Source organism: Nomascus leucogenys, chromosome 2, assembly GCF_006542625.1.
Source record: "Nomascus leucogenys isolate Asia chromosome 2, Asia_NLE_v1, whole genome shotgun sequence".
Taxonomy (NCBI): domain Eukaryota; kingdom Metazoa; phylum Chordata; class Mammalia; order Primates; family Hylobatidae; genus Nomascus; species Nomascus leucogenys.
Window position 1 is genome coordinate 83,893,864 of NC_044382.1, and position 25,861 is coordinate 83,919,724.

The 25,861-nt window shown below is 44.1% G+C and overlaps 1 protein-coding gene across 9 annotated transcripts; it reads right to left on the reverse strand.

The window, feature by feature from the left end:
• Positions 1-939: 939 nt before the first annotated feature.
• Positions 940-25,814, reverse strand: LYRM1 (LYR motif containing 1). Of its 9 annotated transcripts, XM_030800026.1 has the most exons (6): positions 16,378-16,527; positions 15,983-16,034; positions 14,644-14,725; positions 10,236-10,394; positions 5,741-5,833; positions 940-1,950 (listed from the first exon to the last, which is right to left on the reverse strand). In XM_030800026.1, exons 4-6 carry the CDS (start codon positions 10,392-10,394, stop codon positions 1,834-1,836), a joined length of 369 nt encoding a protein of 122 aa, XP_030655886.1. In that variant the 5' UTR covers positions 14,644-14,725; positions 15,983-16,034; positions 16,378-16,527; the 3' UTR covers positions 940-1,833. The 9 variants fall into 9 exon arrangements, 8 of the variants coding, with proteins under 8 accessions (XP_030655886.1, XP_030655877.1, XP_030655890.1 ...); XM_030800017.1 differs by lacking the exons at positions 15,983-16,034; positions 16,378-16,527 and adding an exon at positions 25,342-25,471; XM_030800030.1 differs by lacking the exons at positions 15,983-16,034; positions 16,378-16,527 and adding an exon at positions 25,107-25,313.
• Between the last annotated feature and the right edge of the window lie 47 nt (positions 25,815-25,861).

The following is a 25,861-nucleotide window of genomic DNA, read 5'->3' on the forward strand; positions in this document are numbered from 1 at the left end:
ATAGAATGAATGTATTTTGCATGTGAGAATGACATGAGTTTTGGGGGCCAGGGATAGAATGCTATGATTTTAATGTGTTGTCTGAAGTTCATGTGTTGGAAACTTAATCCCCATTGCAACAGTGTTGAGAAGTAGGGCTTTTAAGAGGGGATTGGATCATGAGAGCTCTGCCCTCATGAATGAATGTCATAATGGCAGGTGTGCATTCATTATCATGAGACTGGGTTTGTTATAAAAGTGAGTTTGGCCCTCTCTCACTATGTGATGCCTTCTGCCATATAACAACACAGCAAGAAGGCCCTCACCAGGTGCAGAATCCTCAATCTTGTAGTTCCTGGCCTCCAGCACTGTTAAGGAATAAATCTCTGTTTTTCATAAAGTACCTAGTGTTAGATATTCCATTATAGCAGCACAAAGTGTACTAGTTGCATTTGTGTTAAATATGCACATACTGAGGCCCGGTGTGGTGGCTCACGCCTGTAATCCCAGCACTTTGGGAGGCTGCGGCGGGCAGATCACCTGAGGTCGGGAGTTCAAGTCCAGCCTGACCAACATGGAGAAACCCTGTCTCTACTAAAAATACGAAATTAGTCAGGCATGGTGGCACATGCCTGTAATCCCAGCTACTCAGGAGGCTGAGGCAGGAGAATTGCTTGAATCCGAGAGGTGGAGGTTGCGGTGAGCCGAGATTGCACCATTGCATTCCAGCCTGGGCAATATGAGCAAAACTCCGTTTCAAAAAAAAAAAAAAATTTATATATATATACATATACTATTACTCCACTGATACAGCATCATATTTGTTCTCTGTGTCATTGCCAAACCCTGTGATAAGTTACCTTGAGTGTGAAAACGTGTGCTCCTCCTCACAGGAGTAGGTTCCAGCTGTTGCTTCTGAGGGTCAGGAGTCCATTTTGAAAAAGAATAGACAGATAAAAATTGATAGTGCTTTCTCTTTATTTCTGATGCCCATCTTCTTCAGAGGTTAAGAAGAAATGACACTGATGTACAAATGATTCACCAAGGGACTCTCGCCTGACTCTACCCTTGCAGGGGTGGAATAAATCCCTTCTATTTTCAAGTCTATTTGTCCCATTTCTGTTTAGACATAATTTGAAAGCCAGCTTGGACCTTGTACTTTTCAATTATGTTAACGTAAAATATTCGTAATGAATGCAGTATGAGTTTAAGGTGAGCTTTTCAGATCCTATAAGTGCATCCTAAGTAACCACAGGCTTTAAGATAAGGAATATATGCATTTAGTTAAGGCAGAAATCTCATAAAATTTCCATGAAAAACCATGGTCAATCCAATGATGCACTTTTTAATACAAGTTTATCTGGAAACTGGAAGGGTCAACAGACAACAAAAAAGCACACACAAAAAAATCTCACTTTTAAGCAAATCTATAACTTGAAAAAAAAAAAAAGCCTAAGAATATTCTGAGAGTGGTACATAGTTTTATAGTAGCCACAGTAACTTCCAGCGACTGGCAAATTTCTTTCCGTCAGCTGGCGTGTGTGGTGAATGGAATTCCCATGAACAGCTCTTGCACCCTTCCACTTTCCTTCTACAGGCCTCAGTCTTGTTTCCAAAGGTGACTGCAGTGAGGATGTAAGGTCCATGACCTCTAGGGATAATGCCATCCACTCAGGAAGAAAGACACTGAGAAACTCTAGGGATATCTAAGTGCACATCACAGGGTGAGAATCAATTGTGGAGGTTTTAAGAAGACATTTGAATTTTTGCCCCTAATCAAGAAGTGTTTTGCCATCTGGTTTACATTCAAGAACTAGTTGGCTCATCATTTGCAGAAATAAACTTTCCTCTAGATTAGGAAACTTCATCATGAGATCTGAGATATACTGGTTTGGAAAGTTTCCTCAGTTTCTCTTGGCTTCGAAGTCCCCGGCCTTGGAGTGGGGTAAGGCCCATTGGAGGCAGATGAATCTGAATAAAAACAATAATATGACGAATCATACTCATAATCATTGCAGCAGCTCGTATTCACTGAGGATCTACTCAGAAAGTACCATATCCTCTGCTACGTGCTGTATCTACATTGATTCATTAATCTTTACACAAGTTAATCCTACAACAACCTCATAAGGGATTATTATTCTAATATTTACAGATGAGGAAATGAAACCTCAGAGAAGTTAAAAAACTTGCCTAAGGTTATACATTAAGAAGGGAAGCCAGGATTTGAACCCAGATCTGTCAGATTCCAGAGCCTGTGCTCTTTGCTATATCGCCTGCATAGAGGAGAAAAAACGAGCATGGATCACATAGCAAGTTGAGAATCCAAAGAAGGGGAGAAAAGTGTGTGTATACAAAGATGTTCTGTACATAGCAGAAAATTGGGATCAAACTAACTGCCTAGCAAGATAGGGGCTGGTTAAATTATGGCTGGGATGGTTAATTTTTCTTTCTTTTTTTTTTTTTTTTTTGAGACACGGTTTCATTCTGTCACCCAGGCTGGAGTGCAGTGGCATGATCTCAGCTCACTGCAACCTCGGCCTCCCAGGTTCAAGTGATTCTCTGTCTCAGCCTCCCGAGTAGCTGGGATTACAGGTGCTCGCCACCACACCCGGCTAATTTTTGTATTTTTAATAGATATGGGGTTTTGCCATGTTGGCCAGGCTGGTCTCGAATTCCTGACCTCAAGTGATCCACCTGCCTTGGCCTCCCATAGTGCTGGGATTACAGGCATAAGCCACCGTGCCTGGCCTAGGATGCTTAATTTTTTGTGTCAATCTGATTGGCGATGGGTGCCCAGATTAAACATCATTTCTAGGTGTATCTGTGAGGGTGTGTCTGGAAGCGATTAGCATTTGAATCAGTGGACTTAGTAAAGCACACGGCCCTCCCCAGTGTGAATGGGCATCATCCAATCCATGGAGGGCCTGAATAGAACAAACAGGCAGAAGAAGGGGAAGCGGCTCCTTTTGCTTCCTGCCTGTTTGAGCCGGGACACCTCATCTTCTCTGGGCCTCAGACTGGGGATTTCCACCACTGGCCCCTTGGGTTCTCAGGCCTGTGGACCCAAACGGAGTAATACCAGCAGCTTTCTTCTGGGTCTCCAGCTTGCAGATGGCAAATCCTAGGACTTCTCAGCCTCTATAATCACATGCACCAATTCCTTATAATAAATCTCCTTTCGGCCAGGCACAGTGGCTCACGCCTGTAATCCCAGCACTTTGGGAAGCCAAAGTGGGCGGATCACGAAGTCAGGAGTTTGAGAGCAGCCTGGCCAACATAGTGAAACCCTATATCTACTAAAAATACAAAAAATTAGCTGACATGGTGGCAGGGGCCTGTAATCCCAGCTACTTGGGAGGGTGAGGCAGGAAAATCGCTTGAACCCGGGAGGTGGAGGTTGCAGTGAGCCGAGATCATGCCACTGCACTCCAGCCCGGGTGACAGTGCGAGACTCCGTCTAAAAAAAAAAAAAAAAAAAAAAACTCCTTTCAGGCGTATCTAGATGTATCTCTGTCTAGATATATAGAGAGCCAATTCCTCATAATAAATCTCTTCACATATACATCTAGCTGTCCCTAGATCTACATATCTTCATTCTACTGGTTCTGTTTCTTTGAAGAACCCTAACACAATGGCACATTCTTACAATAGCATACAATGCAATCATTTAAAAAAGATTGGGCTGGGCGTGATGGCTCATACCTATAACCCCAGCACTTTGGGAGGCCAAGGCAGGCGGATCACTTGAGGCCAGGAGTTCGAGACCAGCCTGGCCAACATGGTGAAACCGTTACTACTAAAAATACAAAAATTAGGTGGGTGGTGGTGCACCTGTAATCTGTAATCCCAGCTACTCAGGAGGCTGAGGCAGGCGAATCCCTTGAACCCAGGAGGCTGCAGTGAGCCAAGACTGCACCACTGCACTCCATCCAGACTAGGCGACAGAGTGAGGCTCTGTCTCAAAAAAAAAAAAAAAAAAAAAAAAAAGATTGAGGGAGAGCTACATACAAAGACGTGCAGAAGACATGAAGTAAAATAAGTACGCAGTATAACATTATATCCAGAATCCTACATATGTAAAGAAAATGTAGGTACATGAATATAGAAAAAAAGACTAAAAGGGTGTACTACCAAACTAATTAGGTTGACTCACTACAATATAAAATTGCTGTTTTTGTAGCTAAAAGAGTTGAATATTGGCAATTTTCCATTTAACAGTTAAAGTGGTCACCCTCTACACAATGAGAAATTTTTTTTTTTTTTTTTAAGAATTTTGGGCTGGGTGCAGTGGCTTACGCCTGTCATCCTAGCACTTTTGGAGGCCATGGTGGGCAGACTGCCTAAGCTCAGGAGTTCAAGACCAGCCTGGGCAACATGGTGAAACCCTGTTTCTATTAAAATACAAAAAATTAGCTGGGTGTGGTGGTGCATGACTGTAGTTCCACCTATTCGAGAGGTTGAGGCATGAGAATCACTTGAACTGGGAAGGCAGAGGTTGCAATGAGCAGAAATCATGTTGCACTCCAGCCTGGGCGACAGAGTAAGACTGTGTCTCCAAAAAATGAATAAACAAAAAAGAATTTTGACCAGGCATGGTGGCTCATGCCTGTTATCCCAGAGCTTTGGGAGGCTGAGGTGGGAGGACTGCTTGAGCCCAGGAGTTCAAGACCAGCCTGGGCAACACAGTGAGACCTCCATCTCTACAAAAAATTAAAACATTAGCTGGGCGTGGTGGCACATGCCTGTAGTCCCAGCTACTTGGGGAAGTGAGGTGGGAGAATCACTTTAGCCCGGGAAGTCAAGGCTGCAGTGGGCCACGACTGCACCACTGTACCTAGCCTGGGTGATGGAGCGAAGACTCAGTCTCCACAAATAAATAAATAAATAAATAAATAAAACTTATTTTAAATTAAATTATTGTTTTAAATTTATGGTATGAAAGAATTTAAGAAAAAATAAATTTATATACATGTATTATTTTAAATTCATATAAATTTGAAATTTATTTTGTTTCTTAACATTCTGAATGTACTATTTATAAAATTTTTTAATTTTAAATTTATATATATAAATTTTATTTATTTTTTGAGACAGGGTCTCGCTCTGTCACCCAGGCTGGAGCGCAGTGGTGTGATCATGGGTTACTGCTGCCTCAACCTCCTGAGCTGAAGCAATTCTCCCACCTCAGTTCCCCAAGTAGCTGGGAATACAGGAGTGTGTCACTATGCCTGGCTAATTTTTAAATTTTGTGTAGCAATGGGGTCTCACTGCGTTGCTCAGGCTGGTCTCGAACTCCTAACCTCAAGTGATCCTCCTGCCTTGGCTTCCCAAAGTGCTAGGATTATAGGCACGAGCCACAGTGCCTAGCCTGGATGAGAATTTTTGACCATTTTTACTTTCTACTTTATGCATTCCTTTCATGTTTGAACTTTATTCTTTTAGTAACAACAAACCTGCCTTTTATAATTAAACGCATTTCCATAAAAAAGATGAAAGTGAAAAGAGAAAAGCTCTACAGCGTGAGCTGGTTTTCCCTTCCATACGTGGAAAGCTATGTAAGCAGGATATGTCATGCATTCATTGACATTTTACTTTGTTGTGATGGGCTGGCAGCATGCAATGATAGCTTATTTCCAACATGCCTCCTACAGCAGCTCTGGGCTTCTCAGCAAGCACTCGCCCTCTTTTACACATTCTTGGAAATAACTGGGTTGATGAGGGTAAGTACCCAGCACTTGTTAACTAGAGTCACACTTACTGGCCTGGGGTAAGGAATCTTGTAATGCAGTCCAATTTCAATCCTGGCTGTGCATTCATCTATACACTGTTTAATTAGGTCTGTGTCCGTGAGCTATTAAAAGGGAAAAAGAAATGAGGCTGATAGTATATTTCTAATGGTACATAGAGTATAGGTATACATTTTCTCAAACTTTTTTAGTTCACTAGCCAGTAAATGAAATGTTGCTAATTTGGAAAATCAAAAGCAATTTAATATTAAAGCTTACCATAAACTTTTAAAATCGTTAAAGTAGGTAAAAATAATTCAAATAATACAAAAGGATGTAACATAAAAACTACGTTTCCCTCTTACTCCTCTATTCCAGTTCCTCATCTCGGAGACAACAATTAGCAGTTTCTTGTGTGTTCTTGCAGGGGTATTCTATGTATATGTGAAAATGCACATGTATGTAGAAGCTGATTATTTTTCTCACACAAACAATAGCTCCCTTTGTTCTGAACCTTGCTTTTTCATGAACATAACTTGAAGTTCCTTCTATATTCCATCTATAGAGCTGCTCCCTTCTTTTTAACAGCTATACAAAATTCCAACAGAAGGCTTTATTATAATTTAACCAATCTCCTACCCATGGATAATTAAGTTATTTCCAATTTTTTGCTATTATAAATGATTCTGCTACGGATCCCTCTAAAATTACTTTGCTTACATGCATATGTATCTAAAAGATGAATTCCTAGAGAGAGAGGACTGCTAGGACAAAGGTCACAGATTCATGCATTTTTAATTCTCACAGATATTCCCAGATTACTCTCTAAGTTCACACCAATTTACATTCCTACCAAAAATCTATAAATTATATTCCCACCGACACTGACTGAGAGTGCTTCTTCACACCCCCCTCATGTTGATTAAACTTTAAAGTTACCCCATGGTTTCTGCAAGTGCTGTCCTGAAACCCCCAGAGTAAGACACTGGAGAATGATCTACACCTCTTAAACTGTCAACTGCCTTGGCTCATTAGTAAGGGGAACAAAGGGCTTTTGAAATTCCAAAATAGTCAAATCATGGTAATCCACTTTCAATTAAAGGAATAAAAAGTTCATTCTGAAAAACAGCCAAGTAGGAAAAGGGGAGAAACTCTTTCATTCTGAGGTAGGAAAATGAATCAAGACATGGCTCTGCTAGGAGTTTGCAAGTGGACTTCAAAGCTGAGCTAGGATTGCATCAGCACCAGATGACACCCACGCAGCAAAGTCTAGGTCCATGTGGCTTGGAAATTTCAAGGGCGTTCCTGTCCTATGGTACCTCTTGGAGCAGAGAAGAGTTCCAGGAACAGCAATGCAGAGAACCACAGCTGTGAGTCCCTTGTGGCAGAGGCCCAACTTTCTGACCTCTGTGCTTCTCAGAAGCCACTGATTTGCTGTCTGTGTTGGAAAAGAGTTCCATGTTCTCGTTTGCCCACTGAGATTCAGAGCAGTTCATGGGATACCTTTGGATTATTAAACTCTTAAGAGTAATCAAAGTTACAAGAAACTCCTTATGTCTGCATGAGGGACTAGGAAGAAAGAAAAAGCCCTTGACAAAGATATGGTTAAGGGGGTTGGGGCTTCCGGGGCTTCAGCTGGCTATCTGAACAAGCTTGGCTAGAGTACTCCAAATTCAGTCATTCACGGGCTGGCTGCATGATTCTGCCATATCCACATACTACTTACATTAATGTTAAAATTTTTCATTAAATGGACTCTCTTAAGCAATAGTATTTGTGAAACTGTGGTCTAATATTCTCTTTCCTTTATAACACATGCTAAAGCAAGTACATATCTTAAAATTAAAAACCCATGTACCTCTTCCACCCACTCCCAAATAATCTCATTACCATCAGTGGCACATATACCTCCCTCTGGCTCACTCCTTGAGCCAATCCAAGCCGAGGCATAGGAAGGGTTATTGCGATAACTGAAAACCGAAAGTCTTGAGTAGTCTTCAGGTGAGTGAGCGTGCAAAGGTTTACTGGGCATGTACTATGATATCCCCAACACCGCAGGCTGGACAGTGCCTTCAACTATCAAAGTTATTACTTGGGCAGAACAACTCTGATACCTGAAGCTACAGAAAAGGCACAGTGGTATATAATCAATGGATGCAGTGACTGCTACAGACAGCTATAGGAATTCAGAACAGGCGGCCAGCATGGGGTTGAGGGGGAAGCAGAGAAACTGAGGAAGATTTCCTGGAGGAGGTCAGTTAAACTGAAGTATTTATAGCTGCTCATTCATTTAGTGACAACCACAAGGAGGTCCCTTGGGATATACTAGAAAAGTATAAGACCTTGTCTATATGTTCAAGGAACTGATGATCTGGTTGGGAAAACCATGCCAACATAAATAAAATGAAGAAAAAGGAGAATATAAACAACTATTTAGGGATCTCCAAGCCTTTTGATCATCTACTCTTTTTTTGGTTTTTTTTGGTGACAGAGTCTTCCTCTGTTGCCCAGGCTGGGGTGCAGTGGCATGGTCTTGGCTCAGTGTAACCTCTGCCTCCTGGGTTCAAGAAATTCTCATGCCTCAGCCTCCTGAGTAGCTGGGACTGCAGGTGTGCGCCACCATGCCCAGCTAATTTTTGTATTTTTAGTAGACAGGGTTTCACCATGTTGGCCAGGCTCATCTTAAACTTCTGACCTCAAGTGATCCACTGGCCTCAGCCTCCCAAAATGTAAGGATTACAAGCGTGAGCCACCACACCTGGCCAATCACCTACTCTTTTCATTGAAATATTTCTGAGCCCAGAGCCCCCATATATGTATTTATATTAATTTATAAATGTATTAATTTATAAATTATATGTATGTACTAACAAGTTCATTGTAACTGTGTACCAGACAGACTTTTTAGAAAGATGAAAGGATAAATAGAAATAGCAGTTGTATTTTATTTCCATTCCTTAGAGGATTGTTTAAGGACCTCATGGGGTACATATACTCTGGTTTGGCTAGCATGGCCTATGCTAAAAGCAGAAAAAGTTTGGGGAAGCTGGGTTTGGAGGAAGGTCAGAAGGGTAGAGAGAAACTTCATAAGTCAGCCTTGAAAAGCCAGAGGTGTCAGGGATTCAGAGAAGGGGAAGTTGCTGCAGATTAGAAGGGCTTCTGTGGTAACGCTTTTTTTTTTTTTTTTTTTTTAAAGAGACAGGGACTCGCTATGTTGCCCAGGTTGGTCTCGAACTCCTGGGCTCAACTGATCCTCCAGCCTTGGCCTCCCAAAGTGGTAGGATTACAGGCATGAGCCAGCATGCCCAGCCTTTGTAGCACTTTTCTCAACTGTAATTTTATATTTCTTTCTATTTAACTCAAATGCCTTTGACAGCTCTGTCTTGGTTTGGCTTATGTTTGTCTTCGACATCTAGTCTTGTGTTTGGCACATAGTGGGCAATCAAATATTTGTTGAGTGAGGAATGAGAACAAAGAGTTGCAGAGTGGTGACAGGAGCTGTGACACCAATGGGCCAGTGGGGAAGGGGAGGCACTCCTGTAGAAAGATGACCCTGCTTTGGACCACTAAGCCGTGGTGAGGTCCTTCAGGTGGCCAGGCAGAGGCCAAAGCCGGGGATTCAGATGTGACAGCTTAAATCACAAGGTGGCTGCATGTTGCACAGGCCTCAGCACAGAAGGCTGACCTTCAGAGGACCCCTGCAGCTGGGGGGTGTGTGATGACAGGGCCAAAGAGAGACAGTCAGAGGTCAGAGAGGGAAAAGTGGTGACAATAGACTGTTAGGAGGTTTCATGAGGGGAGCAGTGACAGCGCTGAATCCATTAGATCAGTGAGGAGGCGGAAGAGAAGTCAGGCATGAAAGCCTTTTTCCGTGCTTAGTGCCAGGCGGTCTTCCCCGGAGCTAACAGCTAACGCTTTAGGGTTCGTAGGGGTGGGTCCAATCTGGCTCCCTGCTGTCTGTGTGTGCAGTTCCCTTAAACCTGCTAATGGAGACACTATTTTACCCAGTTCTGTGGTCCCAAAGGGCAACCTCACTCTGCTAGCCAAAGAGGCTTGAGTTCAAAGCTGTTATGAAGGGAACCCTGTGTCTTAATCCTATTCTCTTCCTTCTAAATGGGTTTATATTTAGAGGCTTTGAATAGTTTATGAATTGGAAAAACAACAACAACAACAAAAAACCACTTTCCTGCACACCTCCTATGGGAGTGGCCAGCTACAGGTACAGTATGAGGACTGTCTCCTCCTCTGAAAATTCATTGGCCTGCTCATGTCACCTGGCTCATGGGGTCTTCTGAGGACACTGAGCCACTTACTGGCTGGCTTGAGACCTGGAACAAGTGAAGAGAGAAACACAGGCTTCCCAGTGGTCAGGCAAGCTAGCCAAGCTGTGCACTGGCCCCTTACTGCCCCACGTTCTGCCACCATGACTGTGCGGCTCAGCCCTCTTGATTAAAGACCGAAAATAAATAAACAAATATCATAAGGAACAACTCTCCTCTGCACAATCTCCAAGTGGGGCCTACTTACATTTTTGTTTTTCCGGAACAGCGTTCTGGCTTCATTTAGTATGTACTGTTTTTCTTTGATGGTGTCTTCCATCTGCCCTGATGTCGCCTGCCATTTCCTCGCAAGCCTGAAAATGCTGCGGTACAGGCCAAGGACTTCTTGTCGTGTTGCCGTTGTCATCTTCAGACCCACCAAAATAGAAGAGGGAAAATTTACATAAAAATGCAACTTGACAGGAGGCAGCCAGGCAGATGTACAGTTTTTTATTTTATTTTATTTTATTTTTGAGATGGAGTCTCGCTGTGTCGTCCAGGCTGGAGTGCAGTGGCGCAATCTCGGCTCACTGCATGCTCTGCCTCCTGGGTTCACGCCATTCTCCAGCCTCAGCCTCTCCGAGTAGCTGGGACTACAGGCGCCCGCCACCACGCCCGGCTAATTTTTTGTATTTTTAGTAGAGATGGGGTTTCACCGTGGTCTCGATCTTCTGACCTCGTGATCCGCCCGCCTCGGCCTCCCAAAGTGCTGGGATTACAAGTGTGAGACACCGCGCCTGGCTGATGTATAGTTTTTTAATCAAGACCTTTAATTAGTCTAGAAATAACTGCTCTTTCTCAACAAATCTGTTGGGTAGCATTGCCAAAACCCTGTAATAGAAACACCGTTCTCTCTCAACTGGCTTTGTAATTCATCCCAAGGTTGAGGGTTGCTCAACCACACCGTCTGCCATGGTGGCCACATTTATGAACACAGCAAAACCAAAACTCACACTTATTATTCTTTAAGCCAGTCCAGTAAAATTATATTACTCACCTGAATGCCTAGGAGAAGGCATATTTTGGATAACTGAATTTTCTAGTTAAGGGAGAAATGGAATTTAATCCACTGGTTACAAACTCAAGTGCCTCTACGGCCTGGCAGGTAATATAAACGAGAGGACCTGCTTGGATGGGCACAGTGGCCACCTGGACAGGAAATGCCCCCTTGAAAGGGAATAGTTGCCATTCAGCTCCAGCCAGCAGCTGCCATGTAGAAAGAAGTGCCTAGGAATGCCAGATTTCCTGATAGCTTAAAAATAGGTGGCAATCCAGATTTTAAAACGATGACATCTCAAAAAAACACACTAAGTCATTATTTTTGAAAATGTGAGGCCAGGCATGGTGGCTCACGCCTGTAATCCTAGCACTCTGGGAGGCTGAGGCAGGTGGATTGAGTGACCTCAGGAGTTCGAGACCAGCCTGGGCAACATGGTGAAACCCTGTCTCTACTAAAATACAAAAAAAAATTAGCCGGGTGTGGCAGCATGTGCCTGTAGTCCCAGCTACTTGGGAGGCTGAGTCAGGAGAATTGCTTGAACCCAAGAGGCGGAGGTTGTAGTGAGCCAAGATTGCGCCATTGCACTCCAGCCTGGGCGACACAGTCAGACTCCGTCTCCAAAAACAAAACAAAACAAAAAAAAGTGAAGACTGTACAGGCCAAACAAAATGAGTCTGTAGGCTCAGTTCCACCCAGAGGTTGTCAGGTTGCAACCTCTCTTTTAGTCTGTCACAACCTTTTTGGAAATATTTCTGAAAATCGTTGGTCTACTTTCTTGTCCAATAAGTATGATCAAAAATCTTTCTGATGACTGGCCGGGTGCGGTGGCTTATGCCTGTAATCCCAGCACTTTGGGAGGCCGAGGCGGGCGGATCACAAGGTCAGGAGATTGAGACCATCCTGGCTAACACGGTGAAACCCCGTCTCTACTAAAAATACAAAAAATTAGCTGGGCGTTGTGGCGGCTGCCTGTTGTCCCAGCTACTCAGAAGGCTGAGGCAGGAGAATGGTATGAACCCGGGAGGCGGAGCTTGCAGTGAGCTGAGATCCGGCCACTGCACTCCAGCCTGGGCAACAGAGCGAGACTCTGTCCAAAAAAAAAAAAAAAATCTTTCTGATGACTGAAGATCTCAAGGCCTCTCTGGGGTTTTAGTCTCAACCATCAGTTTTAATTTCAGAAGACGTGGCCAAGAGAGAACTGACGTAGGTATATTCCATAAAGCTAAATGTATTTTTCAAAAGCATAATTCCCAGTATCTTTAAATTCGTATTATGAAATATTTCAGATACAAAAAGATATAGAGGCCAGGTACAGTGGCTCATGCCTGTAATCCTAGCAGTTTGGGAGGCTGAGGTGGGTGGATCACTTGAGGTAAGGAGTTCAAGACCAGCCTGGGCAACATGGTGAAACCCAGTCTCTACTAAAAATACAAAAATTAGCCAGGTGTGGTGGCAACCACCTGTAATCCCAGCTATTTGGGAGGCTGAGGCACGAGAATCACCTGAACCCAGGAGGTGAAGGTTGCAGTGAGCCAAGATCACACCACTGCATTCCAGCCTGGGCAACAGTGACTCTGTCTCCAAAAAAAAAAAGAAAAGAAAAGATATTGAGACCAATATAATAGCCATACAGTTACAACAGACCTTAAAGAATAAATTATGTATCCAGTAGAAACCCCCACTGTACCCCTTCCAAATCACATTCCCCTTCCTCTCCTAGAAGGAATCACTATGCTGAATTTGTTGTTTATTGTGCATATCTTTACACATAACATTTATAGTATTGCTTTGCAAGTTTTATTTATTTATTTATTTTTATTATTATTTTTGAGACAGAGTTTCGCTTTTGTTGCTCAGGCTGGAGTGCAATGGCACAATCTCGGCTCACTGCAACCTCCGCCTCCTGGGTTCAAATGATTCTCCTGACTCAGCCTCCCAATTAGCTGGGATTACAGGTGCGCACCATCACGCCCGGCTAATTTCGTATTTTTAGTAGAGATGGGGTTTCACCATGTTGGTCAGGCTGGTCTCGAACTCCTGACCTCAGGTGATCCACCTGCCTCGGCCTCCCAAAGTGCTGGGATTACAGGCATGAGCCACCACACCCCGCCTGCTTTGCAAGTTTAAAAAGTTTATAGGTAAGTTCTGCAATTTGCTTTATTTGCCCATAACAGTCATAAGATTCATCCATGTTGTTACACATGGCTCTGGTTCATATATTCTCAGGGCTGCAATTCAGCCTGCTGTATGAAGATATCCCAATGTACTATCTATTTTGCTGATGGATATTAGGTGTTTCCTTTTTAAAAAAAATTATTTAAGGCCGGCTGGGCGCGGTGGCTCATGCTTGTAATCCAAGCACTTTGGGAGGCCAAGGCGGGCGGATCACGAGGTCAGGAGATCAAGAGCATCCTGGCTAACAAGGTGAAACCCCGTCTCTACTAAAAATACAAAAAAAAAAAAAAAAAATTACCCAGGCATGGTGGCGGGCGCCTGTAGTCCCAGCTACTCGGGAGGCTGAGGCAGGAGAATGGCGTGAACCCAGGAGGTGGAGCTGGCAGTGAGCCGAGACTGGGCCACTGCACTCTAGCCTGGGCGACAGAGCAAGACTCCATCTCAAAAAAAAAAATTATTTAAGGCCACGTGCAGTGGCTCATGCCTGTAATCCCAGCACTGTGGGAGGCTGGGACAGGCAGGTCACTTAAGCTCTGGAGTTTGAGACCCACCTGGGTAACATGTTTTTTACAAAACATTCATTTTGTAAAAAATACAAAAATTGTCCAGATGTGATGGCACGTGCCTGTAGTCCTAGCTACTTGGGAGGCTGAGGTGGGAGGATCGTATGAGCCCAGGAGGCTGAAGTGAGCTGAGATTGCACTATGAGCCAAGACTGAGCCCCTGCACTCCAGCCTGGGTGACAGAGTGAGATCCCATCTCAAAAACAAGCAAACCCCAACAACTTATTTTAAAACTTCAGGCTGGCTCCAGTGGCTCATTACTATAATCCCAATACTTTGGGAGGCTGAGATGGAAGGATCATTTGAGGCCAGGAGTTCGGGACCAGCCTGGGCAATATAAAGAGACCCTATCTCTATAAAAATGAAAAAACAAAACAAAGTATTTCAGCCCCCCCCCCCCTTTTTCCATAACTATTTACATTTCTATATCTAAAATAAATTCAGGGAAGCTAGAAAAAAAAAAAAGTCCCACTACTGGAAGATTCTGATTAGTCAGAATTAGAACAATGAATATTGTACAGCCTTGAACCAGAACACAGGGTGGGAAGACAAGGAGGGCAGATTTGGTGCGTAAGTAGCAAGGCCAGGCAGCTGGACACCTCATTCTGAGTTCTGGGTTTTCCTCTAACAGGCTTATCAGGATCGGGAAGTAAGCTGCTCACTGCCTGCTTTTGGGAACATGATCCATTTTCAACTTACGGAGGGAAAGGCATAAGAGGTGGAGATAATATGCTTTAGGGTAGTCCTGAAATTATGAGAATTTGAGCAGCTAAAGAATGCAGATTGGAGCTGGAAGTGGGCATGTTTACCTCAGAATTCTAAGTACTTGCAAGGAATTCACCTTACAGAGAATTTCTCTTTTCAATATGAGCACTTACCCTGACCCTGATGACGTTTCTTGAGGTTTATTCTTGAGTAAAGAATGAGCCAACTGATGAAAAGCTTCAAATACTACTTCACCTAATTCAAAGGTTAAAAGGACCAAAGTTATATTCAATACCAATTCTGAGTCTATGAGGCTGCACAGAAAAAATGCTTACAAGGAATTCATAAAAACCAAGAGAGAACATCATGCTTTGTGGCTTATTGTAATAAAAACCCAGATGAGATGATGACATTTTTCCTGGTAAGGAAACAGGTTTCTGAGTTTCTGGCTCTCCCTAAAACTCCATGGTTTTATGTATGTATTTTCATACATGAGTCAGTTCCTGTGAGGTACAGGGAGTCTGTAACTAACATCTCTTAATGATTGCTTCACTTCTCTGTCATTAACAGACAGAACTTCCTTGACTGCAAGACACTTGAGAAAAGTGACGAAGGTCAGGCATATTCAATCAGCAGCAAGGTTTTTTTGTTGTTGTTGTTGTTTTGAGGCAGGGTCTTGCTCTGTCACCCAGGCTGGAGTACAGTGGCATGATCACGGCTCACTGCAGCTTTGACCTCCCAGGCTTGAGTGAGGCTCCTGCCTCAGCCTCCAGAGTAGCTGGGACCTCAGGCGTGTGCCACAACAACCGGCTAAAGCAACCTTCTCTAAAAATCTAACTTTAATTGGTTTCCTTCCATGACTCTAAGAATCATTGCTTCAAACTCTAACTGATCATATACCATAATCTGATACACAAGCCCTGCAATTAGGTTAATACCCTCAAGGTAATGAGCAGTGCTAACAATTGGTACTTAATAGGACTATTTTCAAAACACTTTAATTAACGTTTAAGTGTTTTGAAAACTAATCCTGAAAGGGATTTATGTGATGTCTCACTCTGCAACATCAGGTGACCCAGAAAACCCAAGTTCCAAAGATTTCCCGAGAGAAGGGTCTAAAGCTGTCTTCACCATTGTGTACTATTAAATCTAGCCTACCATTTCCTTCCAAGTCTTGAGAGAAAAGGCAAGAAAAGAAAAATGCTTCTTTTGTTCTTTTCTTACAGGTCTTTGAGGGAACCATGTTCTTTCTTGCCTCAGGGGCACATATCCATGCTGTTTTCTCTTTCTAGAAGGCTTTCCCCTGACCCCCTCCCTTTTACCTGACCAACCCTATTCATCCTGCAGTTCCCAGTGAAAATATGGATGTCTCAGAAAATCCTCCTGCTTCCCTCACACCCATTGGGTTGGGGCTCTCTGTTGAACCTTCTCACAGGTCCTAATATTCTTCTTTGTATAGCACTCCTCACTTAAGTAATGGTTTCTTAAAGTCTTCCCCCAGCAGACTCTCACCTTTATGGGGGAATGATCACATTCATCTTATTTACTGCTGAATTCTCAGCACCTAGAAAGGTATATAATCAGTATTCAGTAAATGTTTGCTGAATAATTGAGAGTATCCTGTGCTATAGAAAGTTTGTGATTCTGGAAACAGAATCAGCCATATACTTTTTAAAAAGTTTAAAAAGCTCTTTTCCTTTTTATATTTTTGTCTTTGTTCCTAGAAAGCAACTCATTTAGAAAAATCACCTTTTCTGAATATGGATTTAATGGCTTGAAACCAACATTTATTGCTCTAAAACTATCAATTATCTCTCACAATTAATGCAAGACTAAGGAAGCCCTTTCCCTTCTTTACTATATCAGGGGTTGATCTGATACAATGGGGTCTGCTGGGATTTTCTTACCAGCAACACATCAGGAATATTCAGTAGTTTACAGGACCACAATTCAACTGCGGTCTCAGCTGGTCACGAAGTCTATCCATGTAGATTTTTAAAAGTTAACCTTCTGGCCGGGCAGGTGGCTCACGCTTGTAATCCCAGCACTTTGGGAGGCCGAGGCAGGTGGATCACGAGGTCAGGAGATCGAGACCACGGTGAAACCCCGTCTCTACTAAAAATACAAAAAAATTAGCCGGGCGTGGTGGCGGGCGCCTGTAGTCCCAGCTACTCGGAGAGGCTGAGGCAGGAGAATGGCGTGAACCCAGGAAGCGGAGCTTGCAGTGAGCCGAGATTGCGCCACTGAACTCCAACCTGGGCGACAGAGCGAGACTCCGTCTCAAAAAAAAAAAAAAATTAAAAAAAAAAAAGTTAACCTTCTATAATCTTTATTCTGAGACTGACATTTCTTGCAATTCTTTACTCCTTTTCATCTCCCTAACCCCCAAATCCCAGAATGAAGAAAGACAGAAGATATGAGGTGTACATGGAAAGAAATGGGACTAGAAGCTGGTCTCTTTTCTTAAAAATCACGCCCTGTTATAACACAGGGTTATACATGTATGGAGGTGAGGATCATTTCCAAGCCTCTGTGATGTGCAGGTCTGTGCCACTAAGAAAAGGCTGACAGATGTTGCTGCCAGTGTGTTTTGGCCTCTGGTCATAGTTAAGAGATGTGTCCCCTAATGCCAAGTGTCCCAAAGATTGGTTGGGGAGGTGATCTTAGATATACAATACAAACTGTATATTAGAATAGCCCATCAAACCCATAATTTTGAGTGATTTAGATTTTATGTGATATACAGCTTCCTTTAAAGAAATGAATTAAAAAACTTTTTAAGCTGGTTTCAAATATAGGTAAACAGCAAAAACTGTGATGCGGAGCTACTGCTCTAAGGTGCCTTGCCATGTCACACTTCTGTCTGTCTTGGCTGAGTCTTCCTCTGCCTACAATGTCTCCTTTCTGCTAGCCACTCCATACCATCAAACAGACACCTACTTGCTATTAAGCTTTTCCAAAGCAACCTTTTCCTTGCTTCTGTCATGGCCAGCAGATAGTTCTGCATTTCTTTCACTTTATGTTTCTTCTTCTCTGAGTCTGAATTCCTGGAGGGCAGGGATTGTATCTTGTTCATTACAGTAATAAAAATATTAAAAGTTACATTTGCTTTGCATTTACTGTGTGCCAGATAATTTGCTAGGTACTCTATATATGCAGATACTACCATTATCCCCATTTTACAAAGGAGGAACCTGATGCAGAGATTAAGTAACTTGTCCAAGGTCACACAGCTAACAATAAGCAGGGCCAGGATTCAAACCCAGCTGGTCTGAAGTCAGAGCCCATGCTTTTAATCACGAAATACACTGTTTGATCTTATTAAATGTTGAATGTCTGTTGATTGCTTTAAAGAGCTTAGCTAGTTGTGACAAAAGGAACTAAATAATTCTAGTCCCTTTCTATACAAAGAGCAAAGGAAGCAATTTTTTTGCACATTGATGTGAATTGCAATAGTCTTCCCCATTTGCCATCTGCCCCTGCTCCTAACTTGCAACCGCCCTTTTTAATTATGTTACACACCAGCATGCTCTAAGCAGGCTGGGCACAGGGCTGCACCACTTTGCTCTTCCATTCCCTGTGGCAACCCTGCCCCCTCCAACTCCAATGGAGCCGACATAAAAGCCACCAGTGCAGGGGCTCACTACAGTGCTACTACCTGGTAGCCTTACTCTTCCCTTCCAAGGATCCATCCATCCATCCACTCACTCAACATTTATTGAAGGTCCACCATGTGCCAGACACCTGCCGTTTCTGGGGATACAGTGATAAATAAGCAGCCATGGTCCCTACCCTCCTTGAACTTATATTCTAGTTGCAGAGGCAGATGATGTACAAGAACAAGAATTTCAGATAGTCATATGTACTCTGAAGAGTAATAAGATACAAATGAGCAGAAGTGGGGGTTATTTTCTGGGTGGTCAGTGACATTTGAGCTGAGTCCTGAATGGTGTGACGGAACCTAATAATGGACCCAGGTAAGGGGAAGCTGGTGCAAGAAGAAGGAACAACAGAAGCAAAGGATGTGACGTGGGAATCGACTTCAAAGATGAAGATGAGGCAGGGCATGGTGGCTCATGCCTATAATCCCAGCACTCTGAGAGGCTGAGGTGGGAGGATTGCTTGAACCCAAGAGTTTGAGACCAGCCTGGGCAACACGGGGAGACCCCATCTCCATTGAAAAATAAAAAAATTAGCCAGGCATGGTGGCTCATGCCTATAAGCCCAACACTTTCAGAGGCTGAGGTGGGAGGATCCCTTGAGCCCAGGTGATAAAGGCTGCAGTGAGCTATGATCACACCACTGCACTCAAGCCTGGGCAGAGTCAGACTCTGTCTCAAAAAATAAAAATAAAAAAGATGAACATGAATGCAACAAGAGCCTTTGGGAAAGGGGCCACAGGTCCACAGAATCCAGCACAGGTTGGGGGTAGGCCTTGGAAAGGCACTTTGTTTCTGGTCTTAAGCGCAAAAGACACTGGTAGATTTTATGCAAGCTGGAGTAACATGGTCTGATTTATATCTTTTTAAATACACTGTATATCAAACTACTGTATATCATAACTACTTATAATTCCAACACTTGTACAGATGGCGAAACAAGATCTTGCCTAATGCCCCTAATTAGTTGACAGGAGTCAGGATCAAGAGCCAAAAAAGCTGGATGATTATTTTCCTGACTGACCACAAGCTTTTCTGTTTTCATTTTGGAGTCAGTAATGGGGACTCATAATGGGCAGTGATCAGTCTAAAAAACAAAAACAAAAACCAAACACCAAACACCCACTCACTCTGCCACTCACTGTCCAAAGTGCAGTGAGAGGGTCTGGGGAGGTTCCAAGAACTTACTGTACAAGGCATACCTAGACACTTGGTGTGTCTACATCTAGTTCTACAGGAGGACTACGGAAAGATCTGCTGGTATGAGGGGCCTCATCCACTGTGCCCTTTTTCCCCACCTCTGGAACAGTTCCCCTGCCTTTGGAAAGACCGTTGCAGCACGAACACTTAGGAATTTAAGAGCACAGATGAAAATTCCCTTTCCCCAGAGGAGATTTATAGAAGTATGACTCTGGTCTCAGGAATGTCCAAATTCCAAATGCTGGACTCTCATGAGGCTTTGCCTTCTAAAGAAAATGTGTTGCAGTACAAATAAGAAAAGGGACAAAGGCAAGAGGAATTTACCCTGATTTTCAAGCCCCAGGAAGTTAAACACCCCTTTCCATTTATTTCAGGAAAGACCTACCCCTAGGTGGAATTTTTTCCCTCGTCAGAACTCATGACCGTAGTATAGTCAAATTTCTCTCCCAAGTACTTTATGATTTTTTTAGCAAGGAGGGGGAATCATAAACTCCACCCAGATGAAATCATGGTCTTCTGTGCTCATTATGTGCAATGTCCTTCTTTTTGCCATAGGAAGCCTCTCTAGTTCATACAACTGAAATACTCTTTCTTTGCCTATTTGCTGCTTCCACCTTTTGACTTCCATCACTTCTGGATGGGTGCCCTTTTCACACTGGGGCTGGGTCAGTGTCCCTGCTATGTGCACTCCTAGCACCTCTAGTACACCCCTGTCATAATGTTCATCCTACTCTACCATAATTTTGCGTGACTTACCTTTCTTTTTCCACCGTGTGTGTTGCAGGGAGTAGGAGGTGGGGAGAGCAGGGAGAGATTTGGGACTGTCTTGTACATTACATGCCTAGGCTGGCGCATAGTTGGAACATGACAAATATGTATTAGAAGAATAAATTTACACACACAGAATGGTCATTGATAACGTATATTCTCATCCTGAGATACACATGATGGTATCTGGACAAGCTTCCCAACTGATGATCCCAGAGCATTGAAGGGTTAAATACTAATTAACCCTGACTAGGATGCTTTCAAGAGCAGTGTGTGTCAGGATAAAGAACTGGAGACTCAGTGTTACTTGGGGAGGAATCCTCATCAGTTTCATCCAGAACAGCGTGAGAGACACAGTTATGATGTAACCCTCACTCTTAAGTTTTCTTAAGTCTGGTTAGGGTTTGTCCACTGGACTGAAATACCTTATAATATTTCCATGAAGTTTAGAACCAAACATAGAAGAATGGGGTTCTGACACTTTTTTCCTGAAAAACAAAATCCTTTTGGGGAATAAGGTCCACTATACTCAATGATCATGGGTTAAAATCAATCTAGAAAACTGTGACTTAAAACTGTCATTTGGAAAACCTCTACAGAATTGAAATGCTCTTGATAATGTCAGAGCAACCAGACATTCTTGCCTTGTATAGCAGAGTAGGGAATGTCTGTCCCATTTGTAAGGAATAGCAGATATAATACGAAATAAATGAACATTTATTTTGGGCTCTGGGTGGACAAAGCTGGGTTTGAATCTTGACTTTACCCCATTGGGCAAATTATTAACCTGCCTGAGACTTGGTTTCTTAGCATGTACAATGGGGTAATAGCAGAACCCCTTTCAGAGTCGTAAGGATTATTCATGAAATAATCCATGTACATCACTTAGCACTGAGAGTTAACAAAGGCAAATGTTACCTGAATAGGAGGAAACAGAGGAAGAATGAGGCCTCTTTTATCTATGCTAAGCTTTGTCTGAATAGGAGAGAAATGTGTGGCCTGTTGGTGAATTTATTGCTTTGTGGTAGTAATGGATTTTCCTAAAGCTGTTTCCCTCTGATCATTAATAATCGCTGTACAGCAAAGGGCTATTGTTCTTTGGTATGAGTAAATAACCCTGTTGGAAGCACCGCTTATCTTCAGACCACAGCGCATACTTCTTACTGGAAATATAATGCAGGTGCCAACACCAAAGGCATGACCAGGCTTCCCTTCCTATTTTTCTTCCTTTATCTCTTACTCCTTGTTTATCCCTCAGTGCACTTTTCTCTTAGATCTGTTATACTCCCTCCTTTTTGGTGTACACCCATATTCTTACCACAATCAAATAACCTTTAAGTGAAATTGTTCTCCATACATTTCTGGTCCCATATCCTCCCCTCTATCAATCAAACACACACACACACGCGCACACACACACACAAAACCACAGACTTATTTCCTGTTTCAGATTCAGTTTTTGGTTACTAGAATCCAAAAAGGGAAGTGTAATGCCACACACGCCACACACTGTTTTGCAAATTTCAGGATATGCTTGTGTGGTATACTTAATCATACCACAGCTATTTTATGAAACAGCATCTTTTTACACAGAAAATGACAAGAATACGGTCTGTCAGCAATAGGGGGCAGGGAGGAGAGGGTGGATGGTATTTTTATTTTACCTAAGGGAAAATAATTTAGTTTAGGCCCTGTAATATGGGAAATTTTTAGAACACAGGGCCAAAACAAAATATTAATGTCTGAAAGACTTCTAAAATGTCTATCCCAAACAAGATCACAGGAGGCAAGCACACCCATTCTAAACATATCACACCAGCACCGGAGCGCACACAAGATTATATTTGTACAGGGGAACTCCAATCAGGCTACTGTAACCAAGATAACAACCAACAGATATACAGCGATTTTTTCCATCAGGGATAGAAGTTCTAAATGAAAAGTTATGGGCCCCTCAATTCAAAAGAAATGGAAGTATGTTTCCTTATTAGCATATTTTAACAGGCAAAGAAAAGGTACCGGTCAGTCAGAGGTGGTGAAAAGCAGTTACCAGTTACTAGTAGTAGAAGGCAGTGGAAGAGATGTAGGGGAGGGGCTGGAATTGAAGGCCAATGCTAAAGATCAACCATTCATTCATTCATTCATTCATTCATAACTCCCCAGCCAGGATCTTTCACCCTTCATATCAAGTCGAGAAGTCTTAGAACACAAGACACTGACTTAAGTTCTTGCTTTGTGATAGTTTTCTGAGGAACTGGATTAGGAAACTGACCAAAGAGCTTTGCATGCCACACTAGATACAGTTGGGGCTTTCTAGCACCTGACTCTTGATGCAACTCTCTGATAAATAACCACATTCTGTGCAGGGGTCCAGGCCTTCAGGACAGCTTCCTCCACCATCAACTAACTACTGAATGTGCAACTTTCCCATCTGCAGAGGCACCAGAGCTCCTCGGTAGGTTAAGTCCCTTGAGTTTCACATGCAGAGAATGACTAGCCTATATAGTATCCTCGAGTTCCTCCAGTCCAATGCTGACCAAGATAACTTTCTGTGAAGGAAATGTTCTATCTGCTCTGTCCAATAGGACACACACCTGTCACAGGTAGCTACTGGCACTTGAAACATAATGTGTTGGAGGAACTGAATTTTTATTTAAATAGTCACATATGGTCAGTGGCTACACAGGGATAGCACAGCCCTAGACCAAGAATTGCAAATCAAATGCCTACAGGGGTCAGCAGGTAGCAGGAGAGGAGAGGCCTTTTTGGCAAACCCTGAGCATGAGCCATATAGGACAGGAGGCAGCTCTTCAGCTCTGGCTGACAGTTGCTGTGTAGGAACCTCTAGGAACTTCAGGCTGGTGTTGTCAGATTGTCGGATTTTTCAAATGAAGCCCAAAGTCTGGATTTTGATGTCCAATTTTTAAATGTTGGCAAGTAAATTTAAAAAAGAATTTAAATCACTGTGTGGGCTGAACAATATGTTTGCAGGCAATATCTGTCTTGTCAGTATGCAACTTCAAATCTAGGCCAACCCTTCAGCTCACAGAGAAGAGCTTTATCCATGGCCACTCTGCTGGTCAGTGGCAGATCCAGGATTGAAAGCCAGGCCTTCTTATTCGTCTTCTGATACCCTTTACACTATAGTGTGGAACTGACCGTAATTGTGGTGGGGTTGGCAGCAGTGGCAGGGACAAAAGCCCCTTTTTGTGAGAAGCTGTTGGATTGTATGGCTGATACCTTATGAACACAGTGTTCCTGCCCAGCTACAACCACCATATGGACAAGGCTCTGTACCAGGAGCCAGGAAGACACAAAGAAGAAACAGTCCCTGGGGGAGACAGCCATATAAATAGACAATTTATCCAAAAAGTCAGGTTTTCTATAACGGACACAAATTACCTGAGCACAAGTCCAAAAGCACTGACAGCTGGGAGAGGGAGGGAGGGAAGAGATTAGAGCCAGGACTTAGCTTCTACTTGCTGTTGGTAGAAGCTGGCAAGTGGGTGGATGAGACTCACTGATTACGGGGATGGGTCCCATTATCCCAGGACATTAAGGGGCCTCCTCCTTTGATCTCTGAGGTCTTGTCTGTGTCATCTCCTTTGCTGGCTTCTCCTTCTCTGGGTACTCTCTAAATGGTAAGAACCCAAGGGATTTAGGGGTCTTCCTCTTTTATTTACACCCTCTTCTTAGGTGATCTGGGAGCTCCTCCCTGCCTTCCTCATTTATTATCTCCAACTATGATTTTTCTCCGACTTGTATATTTAACTTCTTGACAACTTCATTTGACTTGTTAATAGACTTATCAAACTTAATATGTTCAAAAGAGAACTTTCGATATTCCTTTCTAAACTGTTTTCCCGTAGGGAGTTAATCTTGGTTCCTCCCTCTCCTACACACTTCACATCCAATTCCCCAGCAAGTCCTGCAAGCACTACCTCCCAAATATATGCTGAATGGAATTCTCTCCATTTCCACTGTGACTGAGGGCCTTTTCTTTTTTCTTTTTTTTTTTTTTGAGACGGAGTCTCACTCTGTTGCCCAGGCTGGAGTGAAGTGGCGCGATCTTGGCTCACTGCAACCTCCGCCTCCCGGGTTCAAGCGATTCTCCTGAGTAGCAGAGATTACAGGCGCGTGCCAATACGCCCAGCTAATTTTTGTATTTTTAGTAGAGATGGGGTTTCACCATGTTGGCCAGGATGATCTCGATCTCCTGACCTCGTGATCCGCCCGCCTAAGCCTCCCAAAGTACTGGGTTTATAGGCGTGAGCCACCGCGCCCGGGCCGGCCCTTTCAACGCTATCTTTACCTCTCCTTTGTCTTACAGTGCAACAGTCTCCTAACAGGTCTAACTACTTCCACCCTTCTCTATCCAGCAGACAGAGCGGATTTTTAAAAATGTAAATCAGGTCAGGTCACTTCCCTTCTTAAAACCCTTCAGGTACACATTAGCCAAACCCCTGCCTTGGGCTAAAAGGCGCTGCTACAGTCATGCCACTTCCCCAACTACATCACAGAGCACTCCGGCCCTGGCTCTGTCTGCTTCAGCCACATGGCCTTCTGGCTGTTTCCAACCTAAAAGTCCTTCTCATTGGCTCTTCTCTCTACCCAGAAAACCCATTGTCTCGGATCCCCGCAAAACCGTGGCCTCCTTTGAACGGCCTTACCCGACTTCGAGGGGCCCTCCCCCCATCTTCTGTCACCTCATCCGGTCTTGGGGGGGGCATTTCTCACTTGCTGATACCTTCTTTATTCATTTACTTAACTCTTTCCTGCACACGAATGAAAGGTAACGGAGCAACACCCTACTCTCAGGTTTGAAGAGCAAGGGAATTACGAAGCTGGCTCTCACGGTCCTAGGGAGTCTCCGTTCCTGTACGGGACCTGGTTTGGGTCAACTTTCCCCAGCCAGACATCTCTCGCCCCCGGAGCGGCCCCTACCATCCCCCATTTACATTCGGGGGTCCAAAAGGTTCACAGCCTTCGAGGGGGCCCCACGCCAGCACCTGAGCGTCCCCACACCAGGCCTCCCCTCTTGGACGCGCGAGCCACTTCCGTGAGGCAGGTCCCCGAGGCCGGCGGCGATGACACTGAGCCGCCCCCGCGAAGCTGGGGTCACACAGGCCCGTCTCCCGGCAACGCCGCAGCCCAACCTCCAACCCATCCCTGCCCGTGGGGCGCCAACCCCTTCCCCGCCAGTCTCCCGCGCCTGGAGTCGGCGCCTCCATCCCCTACACTCACTCTGCGTCAGTCCTGCCTTCCCCCACCCACAGAAGCGCGCAGCCTGCGGCGGGCTGGGAGGAGGCGGCGCCAGGAGCCTAGCAGAGCCGTGGCTGACCGAGCACAGGCGGGTCCAGTAGGCCAGGCCGGACCAAACCACCGGGCCCACCTCTGTGGGAGCACCAGTTCCAGGTCTGGGGGAGTCTCGACTGACTGACTCTACCCATCTCCCGCCGCATCCAACAATAAGCTGAGCTCCTCCTCCCCCTATTTTTCCTTTACGCTTTCATTATCCTCCCCGCTCCATTCCCGTAAAACAAGAAAAAAAAATGGTCCAGTCCAGCTCCCTCCCGGTTGCTAGGTGTTTGCCCTTACTTGGCGACGGCTTCGTACGTCTTTACGTGCGTCGTGACGCAATCTTCCACTCGTTCCCTCCTTGCCCCTCTCCCATTCTCCCTCCTGGAGCTGGCGGCCGGCGGGGTTACCGGAAGTGATGATGCAGGAGGCGATGGAGGGGGCGGGGCTTCGGGGCGGCCGCCGC

Excerpts from the sequence above, each read along its gene's own strand:
- LYRM1 (XM_030800008.1), bottom strand. The coding sequence starts at position 24,827 with ATGCCCCCCCCAAGACCGGATGAGGTGACAGAAGATGGGGGGAGGGCC. Across the intron at positions 10,395-24,767 it reads GGAGGGCCCCTCGAAGTCGG|ATGACAACGGCAACACGACA; the intron begins GTAAGGCCGTTC and ends GTGGGTCTGAAG. Across the intron at positions 1,951-5,740 it reads AGATTCCTTACCCCAGGCCA|ATTCATCTGCCTCCAATGGG; the intron begins GTAAGTGTGACT and ends GTTTTTATTCAG.